The sequence below is a fragment of the Glycine max genome, chromosome 20 (genome assembly GCF_000004515.6).
Source record: "Glycine max cultivar Williams 82 chromosome 20, Glycine_max_v4.0, whole genome shotgun sequence".
Classification (NCBI taxonomy): Eukaryota; Viridiplantae; Streptophyta; class Magnoliopsida; order Fabales; family Fabaceae; genus Glycine; species Glycine max.
Window position 1 is genome coordinate 25,582,415 of NC_038256.2, and position 22,461 is coordinate 25,604,875.

At 37.2% G+C, this 22,461-nt stretch overlaps 1 protein-coding gene and 1 pseudogene across 1 annotated transcript in view; both read left to right on the forward strand.

Moving 5' to 3' along the window:
• Nucleotides 341-4,055, forward strand: LOC102663196 (probable L-type lectin-domain containing receptor kinase S.5; annotated as a pseudogene).
• Nucleotides 8,794-22,461, forward strand: part of LOC100797989 (exocyst complex component EXO70A1) — a 52,699-nt gene continuing 39,031 nt past the window's right edge. Inside the window, exons 1-3 of the mRNA XM_003555648.5 lie at nt 8,794-9,219; nt 9,887-9,982; nt 11,002-11,207. Of these exons, the coding sequence (XP_003555696.2) occupies nt 9,058-9,219; nt 9,887-9,982; nt 11,002-11,207 (464 nt within the window). The 5' untranslated portion in view covers nt 8,794-9,057. The remainder of the gene's footprint in view (nt 9,220-9,886; nt 9,983-11,001; nt 11,208-22,461) is intronic.

Below are 22,461 nucleotides of genomic sequence, written 5' to 3' on the forward strand. Positions count from 1 at the left end.
CCTTTCTCATATTTGCATGAACCATTGTCCCATATGAGACCCCTCTTGACCAACCTAACAAATAAAATTAACAAGAAGCATAAATTTTGTCCACAAGTCAACTTGTGTGTCAAGTAAAACTCAGAGTGCTACTCTGGCATTGCCCATATTTATCTACATGCACAAGTCAACAATGTTTTCCCTTCTTAGCAACAACACAACACAACATTCAAATCGCAAAAAAACTTAACACCCCACAATATATTTATATATCTCTAGCTACATGCACACCAAACATGGACTAAGTAAAAAACTCTTCTAATTAAGTTCAAGGTCTTTAACATTTCACAATACAACAACCATGTTCGTCATCATTCTTTTGTTGCTCTCTAACTTGCTGATCCAAACTCAAAGTGGCGCAAGCACTGTGGTAATTGACCCCAACACTTTCTCCTTTGTTACTTTCACTCCTGAGAGTTGCACCAATGGTGAGTTGCTTTGCATGGGTTCAGCCACTGCTGGAAATGGGTACTTGAGTCTCACTCCAGAGCCACAACAAAGTGGCAATTCGAGTTCGTCATTGTCTAACACAACAAACAATGTTGGAAGGGTTTTATACCCTCTTCCTGTGAATGTTTGGCCAGCAATTATCTCCACCACATTCACTGTTAGGATCACTCCTTTTTCAGAAAATTCAACCGGCTCTGGGGATGGAATGGCACTAGTGTTTGCACAAGATAACAGGCCCTCACCAAATGCTAGCTATGGCTCATATCTTGGAATGTTTGATCAGTCTACACAAGGTAAACATACTATATTGATTTATTGTATGAAATACGTTGTTTCAAAGTTTTCTGTTTCTGGCCACATATCACCCTATGTATATTGGATAAGTCAAAAAGAAAAAATTATCAGAATCTTAATGGGTGATGCAAGTAACACCCATTTGATGTGGCCACACATCATACCACTCAGAATAGGAGAGGAGTTCCATAGAAAACACTCATATTGATTAGAATTGATAAAGATCATGAATATGTTACAATGATATTCTATTTATAGGGAAGTAACTAATTGATTAACCAACCCACTAACTAACTAACAACTTCTAAGAAAAGATGATTAACTAATATCTGTAACAAATATAAACCCACTTTTAGGTTGGTATTTAAATCCTCTAAAATAAGGGACACGATTTAAAAGAATTTTTTACTGGTTTTGTCTAAAAAAATAGAAGAGTTGGAAAAGAAGTTGATGGTATATCGGCATGCATGTTTTTATTGTTTTATTATATAAAAAGGAAACGAGGTAAAAATTGTGCAAGCTTTTGGGTTTTTTTCATGGTGTGTAACACTATTTGTGTATTTTGAATGTGAGTTGTATAAATATTGCAACTGCACACATATGCTCATATGATCAAACAAGTAAGAGCATCCCGAAAACCAACTAAAAGCATAGCGTAAGCTTTTTTTGTCTTTTTCCAAATCCAAAATTTCAACTAGAAATTAACTAGTGATTACTCATGACCAAAAATAAGATTTGTTTTAATATTTTGCATTGGTTTCAATTCGTTTAATACTTCAGCAAGATGCATACTATCCCTATGATTCTGTGAATGATACTTAGGTTGTCATGTGACCCTTTAGTGCATGTTTATTTTATTGTTGCAAAGATTTTTGGGGCAAAATGAGATTTGCAAAAGCATCCGGACCCTTCCTCTTCCAAAACTGAGTTTGTGGACCATTAGATTTTCCTTGGGATTCTTGCACCGCATTTTAAATAGAAATCCAAACATATCCTTATTTCATTAATTTTGCTGGAAAGAAAACAAAACATTTTAGTCTAAAGTCTAAACTGAAAATGATGTTGTGTAGGAGGGGGTTTTCAACAAATAGCTGTGGAGATGGACACTTTCATGAATGAATTTGATCTAGATGGAAACCACATTGGGATAGTCACAACAAGCATCACAAATCCACTTGCATCTGAGAGTCTCAATAGCTCTGGCATTGACCTCAAAAGTGGAAGAGACATTGAGGTCAAAATTGACTATGATGGATGGAGTAAAATGATTTTTGTCTCTGTGGGATACTCTGAAAGCCAATTGAAGAGTGTCCTTAACCATTCAATTAACCTACCAGACATAGTTCCAAGCTCCATTTATGTAGGTTTCACAGCCTCCACAGGCAACACTTTTCCCGAAAGCCACCAAGTCCTCAATTGGGTATTCACATCAGTGCCACTGCCTATTCTTTCAGCTGAACACACTAAAGTTGGCACCATCAAGACCATATTGGTAGTTGTCGCGGTATGCTTATTTCCTTTCATTTGGATAGCTGCTTCTTTGAGGAGAAGATATATGAGGGCTAAAAAGAAAGGGGATATAGAAAGCCTATCAAAGAAGGCTGCAGATATCGCCGAGGTGTTCACTTACAAGCAACTATCAAGGGCTACATGCAACTTCAGCCAGGAAAATCTTTTGGGAAGAGGTGCATTTGGTAGTGTTTATAAAGGTATCATATTAGACTCTGGAAAAACTGTAGCAGTAAAGAAGATTTCAGCAACTTCTAAGCAAGGTATGTTTTGGTAAATACCATACCTCAATAAAGGATACTAATAACTGCAAGAGATAATGTGTCATTATTTAACATAGGCAAGTATGAGTAAGAAGTCCCAAATTGCCTAGGAATTGGCTAGTTGAGCAACATACAATTGAGAAGGACCTACAAACCTAATGTCTTTAGTCCTTAAGATTTTAGGTTGAAAGTGGTGTCTAGTTCACTTGTGTGGCTGGCTCGTGGTTCATTGATAGGCATCTCCCTTTGAATGGAACATACAAAGGGAACAAGTGACTTGAATCCATTTTGGCATTGTAGTCAAATACTATATGCATGGATATTGATTCCATGATTTTGAACCTACTTAAAGTAGTTGCACCTTATTTGTTACACCTTCCATAATCTCCCTATGATTTTGGTTTTCTTCTATTCTTGACCATTTTTTTTTCCTTGTTTCTTTGGTTGTGTACACAGGTGAAAGAGAATTCTTAGCTGAAATATGTACCATAGGGCGTCTTAGGCACAAAAACTTAGTGAAGCTCCAGGGTGGTGCCAGTGAAGGAATAATCTTCTCTTGGTTATGACTACTTGCAAAATTGGAAGCCTTGATCACTTTATAGGCAAGGGCAGTTTGAACTGGCAAACCAGGCCACAAGGATATTGCAGGGATTGGCATCAGCGCTACTTTACCTTCATGAAGAGTGTGGAAACCCTTTTGTTCACAGAGATGTTAAGCCTAACAATGTCATGCTGGACTCTAATCACGATGCTCATTTGGGAGATTTTGGGTTAGCAAGATTACTCAAAAATGAAGGTTCAGTGACTACAAATCTAAATGGAACTCTAGGATATTTGGCTCCTGAACTAAGCTTTACAGGGAGAGCTACACCTGAATCAGATGTGTATAGCTTTGGCATGGTAGTTCTTGAGGTCACATGCGGGAAAAGGTTAAACTGGCTTAAGCAAGGGAACAGTTTTGTAGATTCTGTGTGGAATTTGCATTCTCAAAATGCATTGCTGGAGTGCGTTGACCAAAGACTAGAGAACAAATTTGATGAGGAAGAAGCTAAAAGGGCATTGATGGTTGGATTGGCATGTATGCATCCTGATTCCTTGTTCAGGCCAAGGATGAGAAAAGTGGTGAACATTTTTCAGAACCCAAATGAACCTTTAATGGAATTACCAGGAGTGAGGCCAACTGGAGTTTATGTATCAGTTTCTTCTAGTACATCAGCCTCCAACTCTAGCTCTAGAGGTGAGTTACAGATCCAATCATCCACAAAATCATCAGATGGAAAATTCAATTATGTGTGAAGTATGATCAGCAGTAACATCATTTGCAACTGCATGCCAGAGGTCATTGTCTATGATTATTTACCAGCAGGGTTTTTGGAATCTTTGCAACCGTAGTTGCGGCTGCATTTGTCCACAATTGTCCAGATTATCAAAGATCACGATGAAACCACAACCTTGACTGTGACTGCAATTCACCACCAATTAGTGAATTGGGGAAGATAATTATCTTTTTTATTTTCTAAATTCAATTTCAATACATTGACTATTCTATTAAAGACAAAACAAGATTCTTTGGAAAGAGTTATAAGTAGGAACATTATTTTCATAGGAACAAATTTGGATTGTTTATAATCTGTATTTGCTGTGCCATTGGCATCCATGTCTATGTATGAGGCGTCTTGAGTTTGAGTTTTTACTTGATGTATAAAGTTGATACAGTTTTGACTTAATTACTTTTAGAGCTCAAAATTTCACTAAAATCTAATGTTATCCCATTTCATTCTGATTCAATTTTATTTACATCCTAGCTTTTCTCTTCCTATATGCTTATATGATTTTATACATTGAGCTCGGGTAACACAAGATCAAGGAGTTGCAGTACAAAATAAGTCAGAATTTAGATACATATGGTGTGTCAATTTTCTCTTGCAACATTATGCTTTGAATAAACCTATAAAGCTATAAATGGTGACGCTCACGCAGAGACGTGTCCTCAAGTTACAACCTTGTCTGTAACTTGTAAACAAGAAATAAGAAAATAGCAAAATGATAAATTAACAAAGGAAATAGAAGATCAAGGTAATGATAAAACATCAAATCAAATAAATGTAGAAGCATGTTTGGTACTTGACACTGAACGAAGCCATAAATTGTCATTGCTTGCTTTGTGGGTCAGGGTTGTATCTTCGTATTTTACTTGGATGAAGCATTTTGGTGGCATTGAACAAGGCTATAAATGGTCATTCCTTGCTTTGTGAGTCAGAGACTCAGGGTAGTGTTTTCATATATTACTTCGATGAGCATTTTGCAGGTGTTATTTTGAAGAAATAATAGCTTATTTTTGTCAGTTAATTTTAGAATTCTTTTTGGAAATTAAGTGATCTAAGTCTCTAAATTCAAGCATTACCAAATACTAATAAACTAGTACTAAATGTGTCAAATATGTATAAAGTAATTTGTGTCAATGCTTACCTTCAAGCCTTAATAAGATGCTGGTCCCATGGTAAGAAGCCTATTCATAGCATAGAAAGTTTGGTCAGTGTATAGATATCAAATCTTTTAATCAATGACTTCTACCACATGAAGCAGTTTCAGAATTGTAATAATGAAGTTAACTCCTCAACAGCCGCCAGTGTGATAAATAATTCTTTCAAAGATGCTTCCGGTTTGATAGATTAGGAATCACCAGCTTAAAATGATGCATTTAGGTTGCCTATTGATCAGTTCTAGTTCTTCATAACAAGAAAATTATGCAGCATATTAAACCTTAACATACACTAGTTTGTAACTTAGGCATTAGGGTAACACTTCTCTCTAGTGTATCGGTTCCAATTTTTTTAAGTTTAATTAGAACATGACAAAAAAAGTAGTCATTTAAATATAGAACCATACAAAGTACAAATTATGGCAACAAATGACTGATACGAAGCAAGTTATGTGACAGCTGATACTACTTCCCACAAATTAAACCACTAGTTTCAAAAGATAATTGGCCTTGCAGCCAAAACTGACATAACCGACTTACCTAAATTAGCAACTAGGGAGAATTTTTTTCCTTGAAAGCATGGTATCCCTGTAATTGAAAAAGTCACGAGATTAATCTATGAAGGAAGTAGAGCACCAGATAAGGGTGCCGTGCAACTCCTCTTTTCACAATTGCTATAAAACTTTTTTAAAAATCTTAATTAAATACTATAAAACTTTTTTTTTATATAAAAATAGAATTATTTTAAAATCCTAACTGAATACACCCTTAATATTTGAAATTTTGGTCTAAAACTGATTAAAAAATAAAATATTTTACAAAGATAGGATATAATGTACATGCATTATACTTTTTAAAATATATAGAAATAAAAATTTTAATTGTTCCTCGTATAATATTATTATTAAATTGTATGTGATCAGACGGTAAAATAATTGTAACTTTTATACAATTTAAACTAACATTCAGCTTTCGAATCAATAGGTGCAAGGTCGTTTCAATCTAATGAGTGTGATTTAATTTAAGTTTTGAGTAAACAATGATTTATAAAAAAAATGTCTTAATAGAAAGATTTTCTGCTGTAAAAAAGAATAGAAAGATTTTCTTATTATCAGGATGCATTAACTAATTCGATTGAAGTTATATGATTAGTTTGATAGTTAAAAGAAGAATGAGAAAAAAAAGAGGCAGTGGATTTGAGAATGAGAGAGGAAGAAGATGCGACTCAAATCTTTCCACAAACATTCTAATAAAACTAATTAATACATAAATATTTATTAATAATCTTTTTTAAGCAATGATCGATTAGAAAGATAAATTATTAGGGTTTTATAGAGGAATTTACAAATATTGTTTTAAAATATTCTCTCTGTTGGTAAGTTGAATTTTTTTTCATAATTATGTTATGTATCACCATAATCTTTTTTCCGACAATTATGTCATCTTAATCTATATTTATATAAAAGTATCCGGTTTGACATGACAATTAGATATCTTATAATTTATTAGATTAAAGTAATACTTTATTTGATTAAAATTATAAAATTTATTAAATTTAAAAATCATGAATGGAAGAGAATAGAAGGAAAAATATTTGGTCTCAACTTCTTACTTTTAATTTTTATTATTGAAATTATCAAATTTTAAAACTTTATATTATAAAGAAATCTATTAATGGAGGACTAGTTTTTTTTATTCCTTTGTAATTATTTAAATATTTAACTTCAAATAAATAATAATTTTTAAAAATATTTACTAGTTTTACACATAAAATTGAAGTTAATTTTTTAAATTATAATAATCTTAATTGTTGTTGTAATAACAACAAACATATAATTAGTATAATTAATTTTACACCATTTTACACAAGCTATCCTTAATTGTAATTATAATAACAACAAATACAATTAATTTTATATAATTTTACCCTAACTAACTTTAAAATATACATGCATATATACATGAGAAGACCCAAGAGAGGGGGGTTAAAGTCCCTACCCACCCCCTCTAGATTCATCCCTAAAATGGACGTCAATGATCAGTTTGGGATAATATTTTATTTATTTATAAGAATTAAAAATTAATATTAAGATATTTATAACAACTCATACACTTTATTTAACAAATTGAGCTACACTCTTTGGTTACGAGATAATATATTAAAGTGTTCAAAGCTAGTAGATGAGATTGATTGTACTCTGGAGAATATTAACTCTAGTGTGTGTAATGAGTCAAGATCGATGTTCCTTTATAAAATCAAACCAATAGCCACTTTGAGATCATTATTAGTTAGACAAGTAGAATTTAATTCATGTCTTTGCCTCTGTTAGCGGTGATGGTTAACCACTAAGTTATCACAATTGTTAACATTTTTTTTTCTTTTAATTCATATAATTTAAAATATTTTATCTTAGTAATATTTTTTTAATCTTTTTTTCATCACTGTTAAGTGTCAATTGACATGTTTAATAAATAGTCATATAGTCATGACATTCATTTCAAATGATGTCACACGACACTAGGTGGTGATGACCAACATGATAATTTTTTTTTACAATTATAGATACCAAAATTAGAACTTTTAAAGGTTTAATTATCAATTTGGTACCTAAATTATTTTAAATGGTTCAATTTAGTCCCTAAATATTTAAAAGGTTCAATTTGGTTTTCAAAATTTTAAAATATTGAATTTGGTTCTCAAATTTTTAAAAATGAATCAATTTGATTTCCAAATTATTTTAAATGATTCAATTTGATTCTCAAGTTATTAAAATTTTGGGGACCAAATTGAACTATTAAAAATAATTACTAAATTAATTATTAAGCCTCTTTTTTGTTATGTTGGACAAGACATTTAAACTAATTTTTAATTTTTTTTACTAGTTGAAAAACTTGCTTGACTATTGGATAAATGATTTTTTTAGTAGTTTCTAACGTTTTTTGAAATGTTACTTGAAGTAGTATTTTAGAAAACTTAACTTCTAACTTTAAGTTTTTTTTTTATATTTTCTTCCATTTTTATCATCAATATATTTATCAATTTTTCTAATTATTCTTTTTAAATAAATCATTATTTATTATTTTTTTGTCATTTTACATTTTTTAATTACTTCAACAACTAATTTTACCGAACACTTGTAAGTTAACAAGTTAGTTTTTCAGCTATTAGCTTTTTAACTTATCGATAACTTTTTAACTATTTTTGTTGAACATAACCTTAAACTATAGAAATTAAAAAAAATCTTGTAACTATATAATGAAAAGAGTAATTAAATTATTATGATTTAAATATATTTTTACTTCTTATAAAATTATTTTATTGTTTTTAATGTTTGTAAATTATTCTTTTTTTAATTTTTAGTCCTTAAAACACATTAATTAATATTTTGAATAGTAAAAATAAAAAACAATTTTACAATAATGAAAAGAAAAAAACTATTAAGCCAACCAATATTATTATTTGGTGTACCAAATAATTAATTACTTGTGTCCCAAATGTGATTCACTCTTCACATGTGTACTTGTATTGACATCAATGGACACTTTATACATAAAGAGAAAATATCCCAAAATGTTTGGGTTTGCGACAGTTATGAGAGAGTTATTATAGGAATTGGTTCTGATCACAATTTTTAACAATATATATATATATATATATATATATATATATATATATATATATATATATATATATATAAGAATTGTGCAATTAAACCAGGATAAAATATCACGTGGCATGACTAGGAAATTTAATTTATCCTAGATGGTACATTAAAAGAAAATTCAAAAGAAGACTATAGAAGAGTACTACAAACCGACAAGCGGGGAAGGAAGCAGAAGCCATGAAAACGCTACCGAAAGTCCAAAACAGACAAAGTGCGCAAACCTGGTGACAGCACTCTTTAGAGGTGACGTGTTCGTTAGCAATTGCCACTGTGTTGTTTCGTTCGTGTTCATAGCAATAAGCTAAGCACAGCAAAGAAACCAAATCAAATCAAAAGAAGAATCAGAAGAAAGAAGATGGGAATGGCGGTGGCGAGTGACGATTTGCTGAGCAAGAAAGCTGCGGCGATGAGAGCGTCTCTGGAGAGAAGCCAAGCCATCACAGACGACGTCGTCTCGATTCTCGGCTCCTTCGATCACCGCCTCTCCGCCCTCGAAGCCGCCATGCGCCCCACCCAGGTCGCTCTCTCGACTCAAAATCGGTTCTTTTGAATTGGGTCTTTGCTATTTTTTTGGAAAAACTGTGATTTTGACTGCTATGTCAAGATTTTTATACTCTTCGTGACTGCAATTGTTGCTGTATCAAAGATCGCGACGAAATTGCGACTGCAGTCATGAACAGAGACCTTATTTGTACTGCAATTTGTGGCTGCATTTGTCTGCAATTTCTTGCAATATCAAAATTGCGATAAATTGTGATTACAGTCACAAACAAAGACCTTTTTGGGGGTCTCTGCTACTGTGGCCGCATTTGTCTGCCACTTCTTGAAATATCAAAGATTGTCATTAAAACCGCGACTGCAGCCACAAATAAAACCTTACTTGTGGTTTTGCGACCGCAATTGTGGCCACATTTGTCAGCAATTTCCTATCGTATCAAAGATCGCAACAAAATCGTTACTGCGGCCACAAACAAAGTCCTCACTTGTGGTTTTGCCACCTCAATTGTGGGCACATTTGTCTGCAATTTCCCACAGTATCAAGGATTGTGGACTTTATTTCTTGCTTAGCTTTTAAGGGACCTCTGGGTTTTTCTTTTGCTTCTTTTTCAAGGTACTCACATGTGGTGGTTGCTGAATGTGTGGTGTTTTTTTTTTTTCTTTTTCTTTTGGGTTTGGTTTTGCAGATCAGAACACATTCTATTCGGAAAGCCCATGAGAATATTGATAGGACTTTGAAGTCTGCAGAGGCCATATTGGCTCACTTTGATCAATATTATCAGGTTCGTTCTTGTGGTGGTTACCATTGTTCACTGTATGAAGTTTTGTATCACTTCATGATCTTCATCACTCTAAACTGATTTTTTGTTTTTTGGAAAATTGTTCCATCCTTTGATATGGGTATAAGGCTTTAGAATTTGCTTTTATGGGCCTATATTTTGTCATGGTCATCTTCATAATGCTAATGTTTTGTTAATGAAATGCAAGTGTTTGAGAACGAAATCTGGCACTGGCATCTGTATCATGCAAGTTTCTGGAAAATATTGAAAATCCCAAGAGAAGTTAGATGAAGAGGAAGAATAAAACGGATGAACAAGGGTTCTCAATGGCCTAACACAACCCTCCTCTTTCATTTGAACTTGGGTCTGGTTATGTCAAGATTTGCTAAAAAGCATGACAGACAATTTCTGCAAATAAATATGATTATATTAAATACAGTGATACAATTTCTGATCCTGATTTTATATTACATGATACAGTGAACCTAGACAGTAATTCCAATTGTAGGTTAATAGACATTTTCGGCTTTGGTTGAAAGAAAAATTTCCAAACCCATTTTTGTTTTCTAAGTCCATCTATCTAAGATTTTATGGGGAAATGCCCTGTCCCAGATAGAGCCTGTTTTAATGCTTCGTAACAATCATAAATTAGGTGGAAAATGTCTTGAACGAAAACGAAACCATACTGATGTTAAGAAATGTTGTAGTGTTTGTTTTATTTACATTTTTTTTATTATTTTGCATCTTGCTGATCATATTCTTGTTTACTTCTTTATATCATTATTTCATTATTCTTTTAGCCCTTTTTGATGTGTAAAGTACTGCCCTAGCCCTTAGGTACTATGAAATCTGTTTTTGCTTTATCTTTCTTCTGCTTTTTCTTTACCAACTTAAGGAATTTTCCTTTGATTGCCATATATGTGGTGCAGATATATCTTAAACTTATGATTTGTTTCATTGCATATATACATATATACATATGTATGTATATATGGTGGTGTTAACAATGATCTAATATACAGGCAGAAGCAAAAATAGTTAAAGGACCACATGAAGATGTGAAGAACTATCTTGAAGCAATTGATCAGCTGAGAAGAAACATTAGATTTTTTGGTAATAAGAAGGGTTTTAAGAATGATGATGATGTTGTCATCCGTGCCAACAATTTGATAAGCGAAGCTATTTCTAAGCTAGAAGATGAATTTAAGCGGCTATTATCATCTTACAGGTATGTATTCAATGTTGTTGATTTTTGACATGTTCAACCAAAACTTCAATTTCTTGCATGAACTTAATCACTATTGTTTCTCTCAGGTAAATGTCATTTCATTAGATAAATCAATGTTTAATGCAAAAATGAAGCAGCGTCCTGGTAACGGTCAGGTCCTTTAACTTCTAGCTGCTAACATATAACACACTTCTCTCATCATTATGTATTTATATATAATATGAATTTGCTTTTGAACCAAACCCAGTATCATCGTATGTTCCATATCTAGTAGGAGAAGACTATTGTTTTTGTTCTCATAGTAATCAATCGCACGTGATAGTGCTGCAATCGCGGGGTAGTGGAACGGCTCTTTGTTGCTCCTAAGACATTCGTCACGGAGCGCCTAGCTCTAGCGGCCGCCACAGCGCCATTAGCGGGGCAAATCATGGATAATCGCAGTGATTTATGGGTTTTGTAGCCGCTACTCTGTTTGCGTTGTCGACAGACAAGGCTCAACAACCTTCACTATCTCTGGCGACGTCTTCTTCAGCCTCCGTCTTGCCGTCGCTGACCTTTCACGCATCTATTGTGTTGTCTTCCTCTTCCATAGGGGCGGTGCATGCTAATAGTGAAGTTTATGGGTTGGGTCTGGTTTCATTTCAGGGTGTTCTTTCTTATGTTGTTTTTCCTCTCTTGTTTGTTTTGATTTTTTTGGCCTCAAAATGAGTCCCAATACCTTTCTTTTTCTTATGTAAAACATAACATACAACTAAATAATAATAATAATAATAATAAATGTAATAGTATAATATATAATATAATGGACTAAAGAATAATAATGATAATAATAATATAATTTTTAAAAATATAAAAAAACTTGAAGCATAATATAATCAACTAAATAATAATAAATTAAATAAAGCATGATATGTGATATAATAAATTAATAAAAATATTAATAACAAAATTTCTAAATAACATAATAATAAGAAATATAAATAATAACTAAAAAAATACAAAATACTATTAAAATTACATATATTGTTACATATTTCAAACTATATACATGTAAAAAACTAGAAAAACAATATATATATATATTTTTTTTTTTGCTCAGAAAAAATAGATATTATATTAACTGAGTACTAGAGGTACAAGCTTTACAAAGTTTACAGTTTGAGGCCACAGACAAATGGTTCCATATCAGACTTATGTAGTCATGACAAGAACCGAAAGCCTATAGATCGACATCCCTGTTTTCTGCATCTATGTACTGTACAATCACCATCTAACAGACTATCGCTGATCTAAGATTACTCGACCATTGGTTGTAGCTTGTCCCGAAGTCCCTCTCTAAACTTCGAAGCCACGACCAAAGTAGAAAGGATGCGTCGTCCATGATTTTGTTGGCATCAAATGTGTCGTTGGAGAAGAGTATCTTATTCCGTTGCTGCCAAATAGACCATGTGAGAGCCAGCCACCACCACCTCCACCTGTTGCCCCTTACTCCCTGAGCCACTCCAAAAATGTGTTCGAGAAAATGCTGTTTTGGGTTTTGCGGGAAAGGACCCATACTGTTCACCCAAGACAACGATTCCCACCAAACTGGACTGATTTTGCTACAATGAAAAAACAAGTGTCCTGTGTCCTCCTCCATGCTACTGCAAAAAAGACATCTTCTATCATTTATCTCCACTTGTTGTCTATGAAGGTTTCTTCTTGTGGGAAGTCTGTCTCTAAGTAATCTCCATGTGAAGATTAATATTTTATTTGGTACCTTTAACCTCCACAATTCTTCAAAAGCTATATCTTCTGTCCCCTCTGATAAAACCCCCCTCATGACATTGTATGCACTTTTTGTTGAGAACTGGCCACTGGGATCTGTCATCCACACCCAATCATCTGACCTTTGTGACTGAATTAGCTTGCTTTCCAAGTCTTTTAGGAATGAGACAGCCATTTCTATGTCATTATCAAACAGCGGTCTCCTCCAAGTGAACTCCCATTCCCACCCTATATCCTTATGGACCCCCATTTGCTGAATGGTTTGGTTTTGTTGACTAGAGATGAGGTATAACCTAGGGTATTTTGCTACTAATGCTCCGTGACCTCCGATCCAGTTATCCTCCCAAAACTTAATTCTGTCATCACATCCAACCCTCCAGACTGTGCTCCTCTGTAGTGCTTCACCATTTTCCGGATGATGGGATACCATCTTTAAATCCCTCCACCATATGGATTCACTGTTAATTCTAGGTGCCTCATTTAGACCCCTCCAACCTCCGTATTTGGACTCCAATACCTTGGCCCACAGTTGTCCTTGATGCTGGAATAAGTGCCACTTCCATTTTGCTAGTAATGCAAGATTGAAAGTGTTTACATCCTTGATCCCGAGCCCCCCCTTATCCTTTGGAAGGCACACTGTGTCCATTTGACCCAGGCTATCTTGTTGTGATCTGCAACTCCTCCCCATAGGAATTTTCTCTGTACGCATACTAGCTTGTCCACCACCTTCTTGGAAACCCTGAAAAAAGAAAAGAAATATATAGGTATGGATGTTAGAACCGACTGTATGAGAGTCACTCTCCTCCCAAAAGACAGGTGTTTTTACTTCCATCTCTCTAATTTTCTCTCACACTTGTTGATTAGAGGATCCCACATCTGACACCTTCTTGGATTTGCTCCAATAGGTATGCCTAGGTAGATAAAAGGAATGACCAACGAGCTACAATTGAGATAATTTGCTGCTTCAATTTTCCACTACTCAGACATGCCGAATGCACCAAAACTGCTTTTTACAAAGTTAATTTTGAGTCCCGATACAAGTTCAAAGGTCCTCAAAATTGCTTTGATTGCTTTTACATTTCTCATGGATGCCTCCCCAAAGAATATTGTATCATCTGCATACTGGAGGATGCTGATATTGACATTGTTTGACCCTTCTAGGAATTCCCTGTAAAGGTTTTTCCCAATAGCTTCTCTTACCAGTCCATTTAAAGCTTCAGTCACAATGTTAAATAGAAGCGGTGCTAATGGATCCCCTTGCCTTAGGCCTCTCTGTGGTATGAACTCATGCGAGGGGCTACCATTCACCAATATTGAGATAGAAGCAGATTTTAAGCATCCCTCCATCCATCGAATCCACTTAGAGCAGAAACCCATCCTCCTTATCATGTAAAGCAGAAAATTCCATGATACTGAGTCATACGCCTTCTCATAATCAACTTTAAAAACAATGCATGACTTATGCCCTCTCCTAGCTTCCTCAACCACCTCATTTGCAATTACCGTGCTGCGTAGCATATGCTTTCCTTCTATGAATGCGGATTGCCTTTCATCTATGATGAGAGGCATGACCTTCAATTGGTTGACCAGTAGCTTTGCCACAATCTTGTATACGCACCCTATCAGTGAGATGGGCCTGTAATCATTCAAAAGCTGTGGCTCCTGTACTTTGGGGAGAAGGGCTATAAATGAAGCGTTGCAGCCCCTAGGAAATTTTCCGTTAACATAGAATTCATCTAAAAACCTAAGGACATCGGGTTTAATTAGATGCAAGAATTTCTTGATGAATTTGAAATTTAGTCCATCTGGTCCTGGACTTTTCTCACTCCCGCATTCCCACACAGCACTTGTCACCTCGCCTTCCTTGAAACGCTCCAATAGCTTATCATTATGATGTCTTTCTATGGTTCGGAAGAATATACCATCCAGCCATGGTCTGTCTTGATCAGGTTCTTGAAAACGTTGCATAAAGAAAGATCTTACTGCCTCTTTGACTTTTGTTGGCTCTTCAATCCAAGATCTATCAATCATTACTCCTTTCAAACAATTATTTCTACGGCTGGCATTTATCAACAAATGAAAATATCTTGAGTTGCAGTCACCCTCTCTGATCCATCTAGATTTCGCCTTCTGTCTTAGAATAGACTCATGTGATTGAGCCGCTATCCACAGTTCTTCCTGGAGCTGCTTCCTGATCATCATCTCTTGAGGGGTTAAGTTTCTGTCACTTGTGTCGTTCTCTAGCTTGTTTAGCTTCTCCTCAATTTTCTTGTATTTTTTAAACGTGTCATCGAAATGTTCTCTATTCCAGGCCTTCAAACTTTGCTTCAATCTTTTAATTTTTTCTTTAAGCACTAACCCTCCCTAGCCACTTTGCTGATTAGAGCTCCATGACTCTTGGACAATTTTCTTGAATGAATTGTCCGAGAGCCAACAATCGAGGATCCTGAACGGTTTGGGACCCCAATCAACATATTTGGATGTAAGCATAATTGGACAGTGATCAGAGAAGTTTCTATCCAATGTGTGTTGGGTGCTTCCAGGCCATTTGGCAAGCCATTCTGGAGATACCAAGAATCTATCCAACTTGCTCCTAACAGTTCCGTTTGGTCTGAACCAGGTGAATTTTCTTCCCAACCATGACACTTCCTCTATCTACAACTCTTCAATCCATTCATTGAACTCAATAATGTTGCTTTCCCCCATCCCCCTCTGGCAAACACCAAGTCTTTCAGATGAATTTCTGATGTTGTTAAAATCGCCCAAGATGCACCATAGTCCCCCTTGGCTTTGGTTTTTCAGCTGTTTGACATTATCCCATAGAACTCTTTTATTCTGGATATCACACGGTGAATAAATGCTAATGATATGTATCTGTTCAATCTCCTGATGCCACTTTCCTACCAACATTATGAACCTAGGCCCACTGACTTTCCTTTCTAGTTTGAAAGATTTTTCACTCCAAATGCATAAAATTCCACCTGCTGAATTTATTGAAGGTTGTGCCTCCCAACTGACTTCGGAATCCCCCCACAATGCTTGACACATAGATTTGTCTATAACCTCCTTTTTCGTCTCTTGCATATTCCTTGATGTAGATTGAGAACTCATGAGGGCGAGAGAGAGAAACAGGGGGAGAGAGAGAAACAGGGTGAGAGAGAGATACACAGAGAGAGAGAGAAACACGGTGGAGAGAGAGAGAGAGTGAGAGAAACAGATAGTTGTGTCAAGTTGAGAGAGGACATAAATCGTTCTAGAGAGAAGGAGCTAGAAACTAAGTACGGAAGAGTAGACGTAAGACGGAATCCAGAACAACTTGACTCGGCAAATGACGACACTCACGGTGGAGTATGGCATGAAGTAAGGAGCAAGCGGAAATGGAGACCGGTAGAAAGCAGGGATAGAGTGCACACGAACAGCTTCAAACGTCAGGACAAAACGGGGACATGGCGAAACAAATTCGATGTCACGACTTTCTATTTTTCTAGATTCCCTGCTGGAATCAAGGAGGAAGACCTCTGGAAGATTTTCCAGAAGTGGGGTAAAGTTTGGGAAGTCTTTATTCCCAAGTATAAGAACAAGGAAGGCCACAGGTTCAGATTCGTTAGATTTAAAGACGTACAAGATGAACGGAGACTGGAGCTACAGCTTGATGCCAACATATACATCGGAAGCATGAAACTTTTTGTTAATAGGCCAAGATATGACAGGGGGAGGGTGAGTCGGAATAACAAGAGTGTCACTTACTCACAGAGGAGGGAGGTAGAGGGGAAGGAGACGAAGCCTTTATATTCCGAGGATAGGAAAAGATCCTATGCGGAGGTTGTTAGAGAGGAGATGGAGGTTGTAGGAGGTCTTTACCGTAACGGAGAATCATCTAAAGGCAAGGCAAGGCCTAAGCAGAGGACGGTGGTTTTGAGCTCCCATAAGGAGACCAACGAATGGCTCCAGAAAGCTTGGGTTGGAAGGCTAAAAAACAGAGGTATGTTCGAGAGGCTAGAAGAAGAGCTTCAATGGATTTTAGATGGAGAGCTTCAATGGGTCTTCCGCCGACGGTGTGGGCGCCGGAAATCATGCAGAAGGTGATGGAAGATTTTGGGGAGATGGTAGAGGTGGACGGATTTGTGGAGGATCGTAAGAGGATGGCTATCGCTCGCATCCTTATTCGTACGAATAAAAGACCGCGTCTTCAAGAGGTGGTGCTGGCCACCATTGACGGCGTCGCCTACCACCTGGACGTCATTGAAGAGATGCCTGGTTTATGCGCGCTGAGGAAACATCACTGGAGCGAAGCAGATTTCCCGTCGTCCCCTTTCTCGACACCACCAAACACTCCGATATTGGCAGACGACAGCCCCCCAGCTACTCCAGACGGTGGTTCCGACTACCGTGAGGGTGAGTCGTCCAGACAATGGGGCAAACACCGGATGCTTTCCGGTAGCTCTGACCAATGGATAAAACCCAAAGGTCAGAACCACCCTGTTCGGTCCGTCATCGTCAACGCTGACGTGGACCAATCACATGAGTATCGTCATCAGAGAAGAGCAGAAGAAGGCCTTGGAGCAGTGCACGAACCCAGTAACGTTCATTTTACCCAACAAGGCAAAGATTTAAATGCCTTTGTTGAAAGTAAAAAGAAGAATAGCATGCAAAAGGAAAAAAGGAAAGCTAGAGTCAAACAAGATGGTTTAGACCAGCACAGAGACCTTTCTGTGATAACCAATGGAAACAGATCTACTTGCAAAGAAACGGGAAAGTTGGAGGCTTTTATGTCTGAGGCTATGTCCTCCTGCATCAGAGAAGAAAACGTAAAGGAGGCACCTTTAGTTAACACATACAACGAGCTTTTAGAATCCAACGAGCCTGAAGATGTTTTGGGCGCCAAGGTTATGGGCCCATCTGAATCTGTCACAAAGGTATATGTTAGAAGAAAAGTGGTGCTGGCTAGTAGGGGACAGGCCCAATATCCTAAGAGTCCAACTGTGAACTCAGCAACGGGCTTACAACCTGTTGGCATACCTTCTGATCAAGAAGACGAAGTGGAGAGGCAATATGCCCTGTTAAAAGACCTGGGAGTGACCCATGGGGGTGATGTTTCGAAGGTCCAACAGTTTATGAAGGACATGGACACCAGAGATAACACAATGGCAGTCGAGATGGGCATTAAAAACCAGCAGTTATGATCATCCTTTCTTATAATTCAAGATTATAATTCAAGAGGTTTGGGGAGGGGAATCAAATGGGCAGCCATTAGAAGGACCATTATAAAGAATAAAGTGGACATAGCTTGCTTTCAAGAAACCAAAAAAGAAAGCTTTGATAAAGGGACTTGTCAGGCAATTTGGGGGGACTCATCATCGTCTTGGGAGTATGTTCCCTCTATTCAGGCCTCGGGGGGACTGCTCTGTCTTTGGAACAATTCTGTTTTCGAGGTGGATACTAGAGTAAAAGGCAGTAATTATTTATTGCTGGAAGGGAGGTGTGTGGATATTAATCAAAGGATGGTTGTGGTAAACATTTATGCCCTTTGTGATCTTGCTGGGAAGAGGCTCCTGTGGGATGATCTGAAACAGCTGAGGGCATCTAAACCTCCTGGTATTTGGTGCTTCATGGGGGATTTCAATAGTATTAGAAACCAAGATGAGAGATTCAGCTTATCCCAAAGTCGTGCTGATCCCCTGAGTATTTCAGAATTCAACACTTGGATAGCTGAAATGGAATTGCAGGAAATTAAGTGTGTTGGCAGTACTTATACCTGGATAAGACCAAATGCAAGGGTCAAGAGCAGACTTGACCGTTTTTTGGTATCAGATCAGTGGCTACTTTCTTGGCCTGATAGCTCTCATTATACCCTCCCAAGGGATTTCTCCGATCATTGCCCTATAATCTTGCAAACTAAGAAAGTGGACTGGGGTCCTAAGCCGTTTCGGGTAGCAGACTGGTGGCTCCATCAAAAAGGGTATCAAAGATTGGTTAGAGAGGCTTGGAGAGCTGATCAACAACCTGGATGGGGGGGAATTCTGCTTAAGAACAAACTGAGAATGCTAAAATTCTCAATCAAACAGTGGAGTAAGGAGTATGGTAATATCAGCTCTAAGGAGATTCACAGAATTCAGCAAAAGTTAAACGATGTAGAAGATATAGCATCTACCAGACCTCTGTCTGAGGAAGAGATCAAGGTTAGGCATTCCCTCCAACAGCAGCTGTGGGAAGTTTCCACTGCTTATGAATCTCTATTGCGGCAAAAATCTAGATCAAGATGGCTTCAAGAGGGGGACAACAACACAGCATATTTCCATAAGGTTATAAATTCCAGGAGAAACTATAATTCTATTCAAGGAATTCTCATAGAAGGAAGGTGGGTTCAGCAACCAGAAGAAGTGAAAGCTGAAGCTGTGAAATTTTTTCTGATGAGATTTTCTGAACAAAACTGCTCTAGGCCAGCCCTTGATGGAGTACAATTTCCATCTCCTTCTCATAGTCAGAGACAGGAATTAATTCTTCCTTTCACAGATGAGGAATTAAAGGAAGCTGTGTGGAGTTGTGGTGGAGACAAATGCCCTGGGCCCGACGGTTTTAATTTTAATTTTATTAAACACTTCTGGGGAGTGCTGAAACCCGAGTTTAGAAGATTTGTGGATGAGTTTCATGTCCATGGATGCTTCCCTAGAGGCAGCAATGCCTCTTTCCTAGCTTTAATCCCCAAAATAAACCACCCACAGTCCTTCAATGACTATAGACCAATCTCTTTGATTGGATGCATGTACAAGGTGATTGCTAAGCTACTAGCAAACAGGTTGAGGAATGTCATACCTGCCTTAATTAATGAAAGACAAACAGCTTTCATTAAAGATAGGCATATACTTCATGGCATCTTGGTTCTTAATGAGGTGATTGAGAAAGCTGTTAGGAGTAAAAAGCCAGCCATGATCTTCAAGGTGGACTTTGAAAAGGCTTATGACACAGTTTCATGGTCTTTCTTGGATTATATGCTACATAGAATGGGTTTTTGTCTCAAATGGAGAAAATGGATCTCAGCTTGTCTCCACTCAGCAACCATATCTGTTTTGGTTAATGGCAGCCCTACAAAGGAGTTTTGTCCATCTAGAGGGCTGAGACAAGGGGATCCTCTAGCCCCTCTGCTCTTTAATATAGTTGGGGAAGGCATTACTGGCCTTATGAGGGAAGCAGTTCGGAAACAGCTGTACAAAAGCTACAGGGTGGGGAAGCAAAAAGAACCCACAAACATTCTGCAGTATGCAGATGACACTGTTTTTGTGGGTGAAGCTAATTGGGATAATGTTGTGGCATTGAAGGCTTTGCTGAGAGGTTTCGAAATGGTATCAGGCTTGAAGATTAATTATGCCAAGAGCCAGGTTGGAGTTCTAGGGGGAGATGTTAATTGGATCAATGCAGCAGCACAAACCTTGAATTGCAGACAATTAGAAACCCCTTTCAGCTACTTGGGTATTCCTATAGGGGTTAAATCATCAAGCAGTATAGTATGGGAGCCTTTAATTAAAAAATGTGAGGCTAAGCTGTCTAAATGGGCCCAGAAAAACATATCCATGGGAGGGAAGATCACTCTAATCAAATCAGTTCTTAATGCTCTGCCTATATACCTCCTGTCATTCTTCAAGATCCCTCAAAAGGTAATAAACAGATTGGTGAATTTGCAGAGGAATTTTCTGTGGGGAGGAGACCAAGATAATAAAAAAATTCCTTGGGTGAAATGGGACATCGTCTGTCTTCCCAAGTTTGAGGGGGGCCTAGGGATAAAAGACACAGCAAAATTTAATACAGCTTTGTTGGGCAAATGGATTTGGGCCTTAGCTTCTGATCATCAACAGCTTTGGGTTAGGATTATCAACTCTAAGTATGGAGGTTGGGAGGCCTTGCAGTCTGCTTGGGTCCAAGGAAGACATTCTGGTTGGTGGAGGGATCTAAGAAAGTTGTATCATCATGATGGGCAGAGCATTTTTCAGCATTGCATGAGATGGAAGGTGGGTTGTGGGGATAAAGTTTATTTCTGGAAAGACAAGTGGATAGGGGAGGATTATACTCTCCAACAGAAATACAATCAGCTGTTTCTCATCAATGAACAGCAAGCTGATCTCATTTCTATGATGGGGACTTTTGACCAAGACAGGTGGAGTTGGAATTTCAAGTGGCGGAGGAATCTGTTTGATTATGAGAGTGTTCAAGCTGTGAATTTTATGGAGGAGGTCAATTCCATGTACATTCAGAGATATGTTAAAGATGCCATATTATGGAAAGCTGACCCTAGTGGGGTGTATACCACTAAGTCTGCTTATAAATTACTGATAACTCCTTCTACACCAGCCTTGGATAGGAGAACATCACAGTTACTTTGGAATATGAAAATTCCTCCAAAAGATGCAGTTTTCACTTGGAAGCTTTTAAGAGACAGACTCCCCACTAGAGCTAATCTCTCAAGGAGAGGGGTGAACATTCAGGATACTGCTTGTCCTTTATGTGGTGATGAGCAAGAGGAGGTGGGGCATCTATTTTTCAATTGCAAGAAGATAGTAGGGCTTTGGTGGGAGTCCATGAGCTGGATTCAGGCTATGGGACCTCTCTCAGTTTCTCCAGTGGACCATTTTCTTCAGTTTTGTGATGGTTTTGGAGCAGAGAAAAATCATAGTACTTGCTGTGGATGGTGGGTTGCGTTGACAAGTACTATATGGAAGCATAGGAACTTCCTCATTTTTCAGGACAAACCTTTCGAGCCGCAGAAGGTCATGGAAGATGCTATGTTCTCAATTTGGTCTTGGTTAAAGGCTAGACAAAAAGGCTACAACATCAGTTTTAACCATTGGTCTTCCAACATCTCGAACTCCTTTGGTTAAACCTGTATGGGATAACCTTTTTAGTTGGGTTAGCTTGGGCTTTTTGGAGGGCAGCACCACTGGTGCCTTGTATTTCCTATATCCGGTACCACTTGTACTGTTCTTGCATATATTAATATATATCTATTTTTGCCTTCCAAAAAAAAAAAACATGTCTATATGCTGTTTTTTGACCATTCTTCTAATTGCTGGCCATTTGACCCCCCTCCCTAGCCCTCTGACATTGTATGTGATAATGTTCATTGTAAACTCCTCTTGCTTCCCAATCTCTGCGCCTCATTTTCATCCCTTTCCTCCATTTCCATTATTTTGCTTACATAATTCCTTGGCATTGACCTGCAAGTGAGCCCCATTGCCTTTGCCATTTCCCATAATGCTGCTGCTTCTTGCTTGTAATTGTTGTCAATTTCTGCGTCCAACTGGTCCTTTTGTGCTGCCCTTTTTTCTGTGATGGAAATTATTTCTTCTTGGGCAGGTCCGTATTTGCCATTTTGTTCGTGCTGATGATGGGGTGAGGTTGAATTGATAAGCTGTGTATCAGTATTTGTAACTGTAATTGGGCCATCTGCGCACCCCAGCTGCAGTTTCTTCTTTTGAAAATATCTTTTTCGTGAGTA